This window comes from Saimiri boliviensis, chromosome 3, assembly GCF_048565385.1.
Source record: "Saimiri boliviensis isolate mSaiBol1 chromosome 3, mSaiBol1.pri, whole genome shotgun sequence".
Lineage (NCBI taxonomy): Eukaryota > Metazoa > Chordata > Mammalia > Primates > Cebidae > Saimiri > Saimiri boliviensis.
This window is the reverse complement of record NC_133451.1, coordinates 34,933,541-34,945,601: the sequence shown is the minus strand read 5'-3', so window position 1 is coordinate 34,945,601 and position 12,061 is coordinate 34,933,541. Positions and strand designations below refer to the sequence as shown.

Sequence of the window (12,061 nt, the reverse complement as noted above, 5' to 3'; positions counted from 1 at the left end):
AGACAAGTTGTTTGATGGGAGACCAAGTGAACATAGGGTACTTTAGGTAAAAGAAAATTTGGAAAAGATACTATGGAACGCTGGAAGAAGGACTGATCAGGGGTTTGCCCTGAGCTAAGGCTGTAATGATTTGCTCATTAGGTTTACATTTTAAATACTAAAATGAGGAGTAAAAGGCCTTTCCTGCTCATGCATGTTTATATGTCTCTTGCATAATGACTTCATCATCTTACTCATCATCTCAACACAAACATTTGTTTTTTTCTGAAATATCAAAGTGGCTTTTAAGTGTAGACTTTCAAAATATAACTTGTTTTTTTTTTTTAAACAAAGGCTTAGGATGCAAATATATCTATCAAAAGAATGGTGATCCTTTGCATATAAGTGAACTCCTGGAGAGTTTCAAAAAGGATGCAAGAAGCTTTAAATTGAGGGCTGGAAAACATCAGCTTGAAGATGTGACGGGGGTGTTGAAAAGTTTTCTCTCTGACATTGATGATGCACTGCTTACTAAGGAGCTCTACCCATACTGGATCTCTGCTTTAGGTAATATTTATATAGATATATGTGGATATATACATATATATATATATATATATATATATAACATAGACCATAATATGTGCTTGCCTTTTAATACTTAGATTTAACAATCTTTGATAAGCTGAAATTTTAATTGAAAGAAACAATGTACATAATGTCTTAGAACAGAAATTGTATAAATATCAATAGCTGTTTCTGTCTACCTAAAGAGACATTCAAAATAGTTGCTAAATTGTTGGGTATATAGTTAGTTTTCAGGGGATTTCTTAGTGCTTAATTTGCTTTAACTTTGGAATGTTATACTCAATTCCATGTGTGCTACTAATTTCTCATTAAAAATAAAATGAAGCATTTACTACAGGATTCATTTGCAAGATTTTCACCTATGACTTTTGTGTTTCTTCTGTTACTTATTCTTCATCTGTAGTGTATATATATATATTTTTAACTTTTGCCTCATTTATCCTAGATTCCATCTAGTGAAATAAAGGAGTTTTGTTATATACTGTAAGATAAGCTAATTAAGAGATGACCCTAGAAGAGGAGTTTATTATATCACTTATGGGTCAAATTAATTTCAGTAAAACCTGTTTTTAACCTTCAGTTATTTAAAACAAGTCCTTTTATTGAAGCATTAGAATAATAAAGACTTAAATATAAACATTGCCTTTATTTCCACCTATTTAATGAAGCTGCTTTTATTTTTCCATGTGTTAGTCCTTTTTTCCACTTTTGTAATTTATGTATATAGCATTTTAATTTTTATTAAACTAAAAACATTTCTCATATCTATAATATTTTTCACATGAATATTTTCAGTCCTCTTTTGTTCTAGTTTTTAAAATCTACTTTTGAATTATTCCGTAATTATAATGTGTTTGTCTCTTATACATTTAATCTGTTTCAAGATTCGGAAAATGGCTTTTGAATTTGATCCCGTAGCATTCCTCTACTGAGAAGTAATTTTACTTCATTGCGAGTGTTTAATCTAAAACAAGTGATATGCTAAAGAGATTAATTTTGAAACGATGTCACAAACACGAACAGTTTGAAAATTATCCCAAGAATGACCCTAGTTAGTGTCAGCAAGAGTAGCATCATAATTAAAATAAAGCATGTCAAGATAGTACTACCTTTTAGAAGTTTTTCATTTGCCTTCTAATGTTTCTCAAATTAGTAGGGTTCACTGTAATCACAAGAAGAATTGATTTTCTAATTTTCTAAGATTTAAAATACAGAGATAAATACATTGCTTTAGGTTCAATTACCTTGCGACCCTCATTTTTTAAGAAAATTTTATTAAAATAAATGAAGCCGTTTAGAGTATCTCTACTTTATAAAGACTTATAATTTGTCTTTATTATAAAATTGGTTATTGGTAGCACATGGCAAGGCTGGGCACGGTAGCTCATGCCTGTAATCCTAGCATTTTGGGAGGCCAAGGCAGGAGGGGATAGCTTGAGGCCAGGAGTTCTAGACCAGCCTGAGCAACATAATGAGACTACGTCTATATTAAAAAATAAAAGTGTTAACTCAGGCATGGTGGAGTGCTCCTATAGTCTCAGCTATTCTGAAGACTGAGGTGGGATGATCACTTGAGCCCAGGAATTCCAGGCTTCAGTGAGTTGTGATGGTGCCGCTGTATTCCAGCCTGGGTGACAGAGACCCTGCCTCTTAAAAAAACAAAAAAGTGACAAATATATGTTTGCTAAAGTTGTCAAATTCAGTGACAAACAAGTCTTCACTGTTGTCAGTCTACCAGAACAAGGTAATCAGCAGGGGTAGGAGTGTGTCAGAAATGAATGTGTTCACCTTTCATTCGCATGTGAATTCTTTGAGAATTTATTTGGAGAAAGCTGTGAATACTGGGTCAAGTAATCTTTAAGTCTTTTGCTTTTGCATCCAATATAGTTCAGCTGGACCCTTCAAAATGGCCCTGTTGGACCCTAAAAGAATAAACCAAGATTCTCTGAGTTAATTCACAAAACTCTTCTGACATAGTATATACCCAAGGTAGAGAATACCTTATGGTGGTGCACCACCTACGTTTATATGGCATAGGATCTGTTCTTCTAGGAACATTGTTAAATTGTTTGAATTCTATGTCTAGTTGAATTGCTCATTGTATTTTCTATGTGGCCTGAAATCTTTCCTGAGTTTTACTTTCAGTTTGTTTAGCTTTATTTTGAAAATACCATCTATTTTATAAGATATGTAAAAATATGCATACTAACATGACTGCTTGTTTTAAGTGTAGTAGTATTATGGAATAAATGCAATTACTCCTACAGTTAGAAACTGGATAACATGAGGGTAAATGTTTGGATTGTACTGGGAATTAAACGTAATTAATTTCCAGTAAAGTCTTTGAATGTAATTTGAGTGTTTTTCCCTCTTTCTCACAGAGAGTCATCTACTAGTGCATTTAATTCAGTATACTCATGTTGATCTCAGGTACAGGCTAAATCTGTACAAAAGAGATGCCACTTGCAATTTTGAATAGGAGTGCACTTGAAAACTATGTCATAGAGTTTCTTACCTTGCCAGGAATCCTAGTGTCCTTTACAAGTGACTTGGTACTTTTAAGACATCATTAGTTTGCTTCTGATTTTCTGTGAGTAGAAGATGTAAGGCTAAGCAAGAAGTAAAATAGTCTTGTTGCAAAAGGCAGTTATGAATTGAGAGGAAATAGTAAGTGCGGTCTCCTTGATTTACCAAGTCAGCACAAGTGATTTATTTGAATCATCTATTTCCCCTATCAGGTAGTATAGGCCAAACCGTCACTGCACACACCCTACAGAGAGTCTAGATCTTTGGGGGTTCCTGTCTCTAGTTTCTCCAGATATTTGCCTTCTTGCAGTTAGGTGAGTGGAAAGTAATTCCTTCTCATTCTCACCTCCATGAACCAAGATACTTCTGTTCACGACAAAAGCAGGTGGTCTGTCGTCCTCTAAATCCAAATTTTAGTTATTAAGACCTAGACTTGACTTCCATTGCATTTTCACGTTTTCAGAAGATTTGAAAATATTCCTAACCTGGATCAAAAGGGTAGTATACAGTTCATAGATCCAGCATGGTTCATAGCTTTGGAAAGATTTTTATAATTTTGTAAGAAAAATATCATAAATGTAATTTTAAAATACAAATAATACAACATTTCCATAGCCAGAGTTAAAATACTTTCGGATTAACTCTTCAGTTTGTACTCCAGTTTGAGTAATTAATTGAATGTATTCTTGTTAAGTTAAAGTTCAATATTCCATAAAGTAGAAGATAAAAAAATACAATTCCTCTTAACCTTCCATTTTTAAAATCCTTTGTTTTACATTACAAATTATAAGAACTAGAGCATACAGTGCTGGAATATTATGTAAATAAATGCTTTCTCAGATTTATAGACAAATACTTCAGAACTTTGAATGACTGTCTATTGAAACCTGATTGTATCACTTATTAAAGTACACTTGTGACTATTTTACAATACTGCTGAAAGACAAATTCATAACATAGCCAATTAGTTTAGGTCTCAAGATTATTTTTTTTTTTTCCTCCAGATACTCAAGATGACAAAGAAAGAATTAAAAAATACGGAGCGTTTATACGTACTCTTCCAGGGGTCAACCGAGCAACACTAGCAGCTATCATTGAACACCTGTATAGGTGGGTTGATTAATGAACTTTTCTAGATATTTCACACACAGCACTCAGTAAGTCATTATTTCTTATGTGATTGTGAATCTTTCAACATATCCTAAGAACTCACCTTGGCCTCTGTTTCTGTAATTAAGTCACATTTACAGGTAAATAGCACTAGGAATTTCTTAATCAGAAATAATTGTATATAGTATCCTCAAATGCATCTGTTTCATAAGCAAGAATTTTAAAACTTACCTGGGTTAGAAGCTGGAAAATGAAGGATGTACAGGGACAAGAATTCTGTAACAAGAATCTGTCTTTGAGTACAGTATTTTCTCATGGTGAACATTTCTTTGTTATCAGTTTATATCTTACCTGACCTTTATATTTGGTACCAGGCTATTGATCCAATGAGGAAATTTTAAAAATCAAAAACTTTATTTTTATGTCAAGGCATGAAAGTCTCCTTGCATTTTGGAAATATATGAGGAATATAATGGTAACTTTAAAAATGAGGTCTGAAGGTTGACATTTGAAAATAACCTTTTAAGTTAAAACTAGTTTTTTTTTAATCTTAGCAAAAATTATTACAAAAACTTTAATAAATATCAATTTTTATTAAGGAATATATTGTAGCTCCCTGAATGGATGACATCCGCTCTGAATCAATTTCTATAAAGTAGAATTTTGCTAAAAGTACCTTATTTGCAGCCTCGATTTAGAAATCTTTCATAGTTTGTGTTCTTTCCCAACCACTACTACTCATTTATGTCCACTCCATTATTGTAAAACTGATCTTATTGTAGCATACAAATACAGTCTACGTTATATAGTCCTATCTCCATGTCTATAAGATGTTGAGACAAACTTTAATATAGAGAATTTTAGCATGCAGCATGGAATTTATAATGGATAAATTGAATCATTCATTATGTGCTGTGGTCCAGAGGATGCTTCTGTGCTTCAGATTTAAAGAGACACAGGAACTGGGCATGAGATAAATGTATGAGAAATGAGTGAAGACAATGTCTGGGGCATAGGAGTACTAGGAGATGAGAGGATTGTAGTTGGCTGGCAGGAAGTTGTGGAAGGCTTTGTAGGTCATGCAAAAACATTTGGATTTTATCCTTTAAGTGATAAGAAATAACTGATCAAATGTTTTAGGATAAAAATCCCTATAATGGGAGTGGTGGGGAAGATAGCAGCATGGAGACAGAGAAACTAACTAGGAAGCAGTGTCCTTGAATTTCTGATGAGAAGGCCTGGGGGAGAAGGGACTGGGCAAGCTGACTGTGGAACACTTGGAAATATTAACACCTCGGAGCAGAGAAGTAAAGGAAGAAAAGGAAGTACTATATTGTACCTAATTTGTCCCAGAAACTAAGGCAGCCATTTAAACCAAAGACAAGAGAGGTGAAAAGTACCAAAGGGGAAGATATTGCAGAAGGAAGTCTCAAGAAAGGCAGGAATGTCCTTAAAGATAATGCCCTTAAAAGACTGAGAGGTAAATTCGGATGAGGACAGGTTGACTTGGCATTTAATTCAATCCCTACACTAGCTAAAAGACCATTTCCTCCATCAGTAGTAGCCACTTAATTCCATTCACCAGGTGTTTATCATGCACCACAGTGTGATTAAAGAGTTTCTGACTGTGAGATGCCTAGATTCTAGTAACAGAGACAGACATGCAGACCATTTTCCCAGATGTTTACAATTAAGTGTAGTGTAAAAGCATAGACATGGTTTTGAGAGGGGTATTCACAATTATTAGATCCTCTTCTATTAAATTCCAGTTCCATTTTCGTCTTGTAAATCATGTATGCTGATTGCACTTGCTCCATCTCTGCTATGCAATTTGGTATTTTATTGTGAATTTTCTACATTATCATATATATTGCTGTCATGTTTATTCACTTTTTCTTGTAGCTACCTGAATCTGTGTTCTTCAGAGATGGGAATGTCTAGCTTAGTTTTACTATATTCATTTGATGGAGTTACTGTGTTTATTTGATGAAGTGTGCCACTTTTAGTTCTCATCTGTTGCATTTTTATCAATGCAACTTTTCCTTTCTTGGGAATGTTGCTTCAGGGAGTTTTTTGTTTGTTTGTTTGTTTGTTTTAACTTTTAAGTTCAGGGGTATGTGTGTAGGTTTGTTACATAGGTAAACTTGTGTCACAGGAGTTTGTTGCACAGAATCTTGCTTCATCCAGGTATTAAGCCTAGTACCCATTAGTTATTTTCTCTGTTCCCTCTTCTCACTCTTCACCCTGCATTAGGCCCCAGTGTATGTTGTTCCTCTCTATGTGTCCATATATTCTCATCATTTAGCTCCCACTTATTTCTGAGAATATACAGTATTTGGTTTTCTGTTCCTACATTAGTTTGCTAAGGATAATGGTCTCCAGCTCCATCCATGTTCCTGCAAAGGACATGATCTCATTCTGTTTTATGGCTGTGTAGTATTCCATGGTGTATATGTACCACATTTTCTTTAGTCTGCCATCTATGGGCATTTCTGTTTGGTTTCATGTCTGCACTTTTGTGAACAGTGCTGCAATGAATATATGTGTGTCCCTGTCTTTGTAATAGTATGATTTATATTCCTTTCGGTATATCCCTAGTAATAGGATTGCTAGGTCAAATGATATTTCTGTCTTTTGCTCTTTGAGGAATCACTACACTGTCTTCTATAATAGTTGCACTAATTTAAACTCTCACCAACAGTTTAAAAGCATTCCCTTTTCTCCATAACCCCTCAAGTATCTGTTATTTATTTATTTTTTTTGACTTTTGACTTTTTAGTAATAGCCATTCTGACTGATGTGAGATGACACCTCATTGTGGGTTTTATATATATTTTAAAAAATTACTTTGTACTTACTTGTAAACAATTTAACATCTCTTTTAAGCCCGCAGTGTTATAGTCTACTGATTAGAAGAGCTGACTCCTCCGTTCATTTCTGTTCATTTTTTTTTTTTTTTTTGAGACGGAGTTTCGCTCTTGTTACCCAGGCTGGAGTGCAATGGCACGATCTCGGCTCACCGCAACCTCCGCCTCCCGGGTTCAGGCAATTCTCCTGCCTCAGCCTCCTGAGTAGCTGGGATTACAGGCACGCGCCACCATGCCCAGCTAATTTTTTGTATTTTTAGTAGAGACGGGGTTTCACCATGTTGATCAGGATGGTCTCGATCTTTTGACCTCGTGATCCACCCGCCTCGGCCTCCCAAAGTGCTAGGATTACAGGCTTGAGCCACCGCACCCGGCTCTGTTCATTATTTTTAAAAAAGCCATTCTTAGTTATATCCAAGGAAAATGTAATTGCATTTTAAAATAGTCTACTTTGTGATAATATTTTATTTTGAATAACTGTATAGACACATGTGCCCAGATAATCTTTCTCACTTGATTTGCACTTTCTGGAAAGTTTAGCCCAGCTTTGCACCTGGAATTGGGAACTGTCAATTATATGCCTAAGGACCTACCTTTTCTGCCTGTCTTCTATCTCCTGCCCCATTTCCTCCTCCTTATGCTGCAACCCCCCAAGTCATTTTACAGCATTCTGCAAGTACACGTTCATGCTTTGGCCACAGGTGGTTTTATAGTCTGTAGTTGTTTGGATATGGTCAGCCCTTTCTCTAAATCAATAATTAAGTACTGCTTTGTTACTTTTACTTACCTGTTTAACAGTATTTTTTATCATGTTCTTAACTAGATTATAAGCTACTTGGAAGAAAGAATGTGTTTTAAGTCACCACTCTATCTTCTATATCAAAGAATTCCAATATTGATGTGTTTTAAAAATTGATAAACTGGTTTTCTGTTCTATGAAATTTCCAAATAGAAGTGTATCATAATAAACTGTGCTTTTCTCTGACAGGGTTCAGAAGTGCTCAGAAATCAATCACATGAATGCCCATAATTTGGCCTTGGTCTTTTCATCCTGTTTGTTTCAAACGAAGGGACAAACTAGTGAAGAAGTGAATGTAATTGAGGACCTAATTAATAATTATGTAGAAATATTTGAGGTAAATATTTTGTATCCTGTCCTTGTTACGATGATTATAATGTCACTCTTTGCAAATGAATATCTATGTTTTAGGATATTATTTAGATCTTTATTAATATTTAGAAATACAGAAAATAAAGAATAGCTATATTTTTTAAAATAATAGATATAGGTAGCTTTTAAGCTATAGTCATTATTTAAATTTGGTTGCATTTAAAAGTTTTTACCATCTGATGTCTGTTGGACAGAATATTTCTATTTATAGGAATTTTGTGTATATTTTCTTTTTGTTTATATGCTTATGAATTATATCTACTTAGAGGTGCAAAGTTATAAATTTAACAGATCAGTAATAAATACCAGCCTCTTAAATTCTGCAGTTGAAAGCACTTTAGTTTTTTTCTTTTAATTGTGTCCCCAATTGGAAAAAAAAAATATTCTAAAATATTTATTCTATGGCTTTTTACTAAGTCATCTCTGTTTTAATTGACTTTAATTTTCTGTTTTATAAAGTTAATATTTTCATGTTTCATCAGAAAACTGTTGGAATAGGGATGCTTTCTTGGTTCAAAGAAGTAAAAATAGAGAAACTAAGCACAGGATTCATATATGTTGGATTTGGGGGAAAAGGCCGGTTTTAGTATATAACTAGATCTATCATCTCAATTTTGTCATTTAACCTTGTTGAACGTTTCCTTAAATGGTGTTTATGAGTCCAGTTGTTTTCCAAGAGTATGGATATACCAGATGAAGTCAATAGGGTTAGTGTAATCAGTTACCATTGTAAAGTTCTTACATTCTATAATCACTTATCATAAAAAGGAACTATTTTAATAAAATATCACAGTTAGGTCTGTATCTTAATTCATATAGGAATGGACACTAGATTGTGGGATTTTCTTTGCTCTTTGATCTCTTCTTTACTTCTTTCTATATGTGTCCACTGTTCTTGATCAATAGCAACTTCTTTGCAATAATCTGATGCTGAGAAAATAAAGATTCATGATGTGCGGCTTTACATGCTCTATTTTCTGTATATGTAGCTTCCATTAATAAAATAGTTATCTTCATAGTTACGTTAAATTTAACTTTACCTAAATGATGGAAATTTAATAAGCACTTAATGAACATTTCAATTTGAGAAATGAGCTTTGTTTCTCAACCTACATAAACTTAAACCAGCCATCAGATCCTTTGCTTAAGTTTGCTAAGCAATAGGGCTTCCATCAATGCAATTGGATCCTGATGTAGTGTCATCATAAAATATTTTGAACTTTAGGATATTCTGTCTTGTTGGCTTTATTTCTGACCTAGCTGTGTGGGCTCATACTGATTCCGATGGCCATTCTCATTTATTTTTAAGTTGTTGGTATTAAGTTCCTGAAGAGTTACATGAGGATGACTGTCATCACTCTTCTTACATTATTAGAATGTCCCAAATTATATTTTAAACAGGTTAAAGAAGATCAAGTCAAACAAATGGACATAGAAAATAGCTTTATTACCAAGTGGAAAGACACCCAAGTGAGTAGTAATAGTTAGAGCTCTAAAGAATTAAACAAAACAAATGTAAAGACATTTGCTGTGTGTATTTTCAAGTTCCTATTTGAAGCAAAGTAAAAGTAATGGGTGAAAAAAAAAACCCTAAGTAAATTGGTTGTATAATTCTACAACCTGATACATACACGCAAAATATGTTAATGTAAATTTTTTAAATTGAAGGGAAAATCGGTATTAACTTACCTTTCAAGATTTTCTTTATAAAATCAGCATTTGTATGTAAAAGCATGACTGAACATGCTAATGGATTTCAAAGAAAGCATTTAAAGCCAAAGAAATACTCAGAGTAAATTGACTATTCAGACAGCCTAGTGATTCTTTCTATTGTTATTTTGAAACTATAAATTATTTCTTACAAGCTTTTGCTTTGCATGCTTTCAGATGATTGTATTAATGGAATGCGTCTAATGTGATCTTTGCAAGCATTCTAATTTTTGTCTTCACTTGACTTTTCTATATCTTGTCCTGCTTTCCCCAGTCACATTATACTGGATTTTTTTGTGTTCAGGTTGCACTATGCTCGTTTGGTGAATATTCACTGGAACTTCTAACGGTTGATCATTAATCATCTTCTAGTAACTAGGAGTGGATTCAGGGTACCAATATAAATGATAGAAATTGGTTAAGTGTATTCTGTTTACAGATATACTCAGATAATGAGGCAAATGATTTTTTGTTAGATAACGATATTTTCCTCAGTCCTGAAATATCCACAATAACTAGAGAAGTCATTGAAGCTGTTGTCATTCGGTACGAAGAAAATGGGAGAAGGCTTGGATTAGTACTAAAACTACGATATCACTTAATGAATTATTTTCTCCATTTTAATCCAGAGTAATTATGCAGCTTCCAAAAGAGTTCGCTTTCACCCTAAAAAAAATTTAGCTCATTATCAGTTATCTCAAATTCTCACTTTTTTTGGGAGCGGGGAGGAGGACTTTAAATTCATGAAATAAAGGATTGTGTGAGGCTGAAAGGTAATCTTTAACCACATTATCTACATTGTTATTAAAAAGTTTGAGTATCCTTTTGCATTTTTATCTTGTATATTCCTATTGTAATAAACCAGTTTTGAATTCTTTCAGTTCAGTCCCTATAAGTAAGTAAAAATAAGAATTAAATATAGTAATTGGAAGAGATAAGTAAAAGAGTCTGGGAAAATCTGTTCTTTTACTTAAATTTTTCTCTAATCCATTCAAAACTGTCCTCTGGAGTATTTTTTTTTTCTGACATTCAGTGTCTTTGTCTTACCCCTGTTTGAATTTCTTACCTATTCTTCTTTTTTATTTCACTCTGTGAATTCTTTGTATTTACTTTTTAAGTTTTAAAATGTGTCCTTCCTAGAGAGCTGTTTATGCACAGTGAAAAGCAAAAGTGTCAACTGCATCCTTTCCTTACTGGAATTTATCTGTAGCATTGAAAGTGAGGTGGAAAAACTGGAAATAAACTTTTCTGAGCTTGTAATGCCAGAAAAATCAAGGAACTTCTTCAAAGTATATCTTTAATGTTTTCCCCATGAGTTTACTCATTAGATTTTATGCTGAGGCAAATTTAATTTGAGAATTTCTTGATTATGACCTTGTTTATTTTTTAAATCAGGTGATATTGTTTCTAATTGGTTACATAACTTAAGGGAACTTCCAGAAAACGTTACTCAAAGTATTTTTCATAGATTCATTTGGTTCTCTGTTAACCTTCTATACTGCCAGTCTATATGGTGATATCTTAGTGCCTTTTATTTTCGGGCTTGCATCTTCTTCACCTAGTCTATCTTCTAGAATATAATAATGACTTCAATTAATACTTAATTCTTGGCCAAAGATAATTAAAAACTTCTTTTGATTGTCTGCCATATTCCATGAATGACCTCACTTTTTCTTTGAAAACGTAGCAAGCTGTATTTTGCCTTTTAAATATTGATATCATGCACACATTATAGCTTAAAGCAAAATTACATATGTTCATTTTCACCTTCATTTTGTTTATCCTGTTAATGTACATGCTGGTGGCTCCCACCACTTCTGATGTCACAGCCAGCATATTTTCATCATAGTTAGAGTCATTTTAGGAAAAAGGTAAGCCTATTTGAGAGCACTAAGCTCTTGGGTAAGAAATTTTAAAAAAAATCATTTGGATTATTGTTGCTGTTTATAACATTTGTGTAAATTCCTTGTCCTTAATCAACCATATCTGGAAATGGTCACTTCATACTTGTGAACAGGGGAATTGAGCTCGTTTCATTGCTATAAAATATTCAGAAATATGACTAGGGTTTATAATTGTCTTCAGTTTCAAATATGTGTTTTTATAACAT

General features: G+C 33.3%; 1 protein-coding gene across 6 annotated transcripts in view; it reads left to right on the top strand.

Annotated features, from left to right (window-relative positions):
• Positions 1-12,061, top strand: part of ARAP2 (ArfGAP with RhoGAP domain, ankyrin repeat and PH domain 2) — a 189,991-nt gene that overhangs the window by 125,005 nt on the left and 52,925 nt on the right. For 5 of the 6 annotated variants that reach the window (XM_074395987.1, XM_074395988.1, XM_074395985.1 and 2 more), the window contains exons 21-24: positions 334-546; positions 4,098-4,203; positions 8,059-8,206; positions 9,643-9,711. In XM_074395987.1, the coding sequence (XP_074252088.1) occupies positions 334-546; positions 4,098-4,203; positions 8,059-8,206; positions 9,643-9,711 (536 nt within the window). The remainder of the gene's footprint in view (positions 1-333; positions 547-4,097; positions 4,204-8,058; positions 8,207-9,642; positions 9,712-12,061) is intronic. The other variant, XM_074395990.1, reaches the window with a different exon arrangement.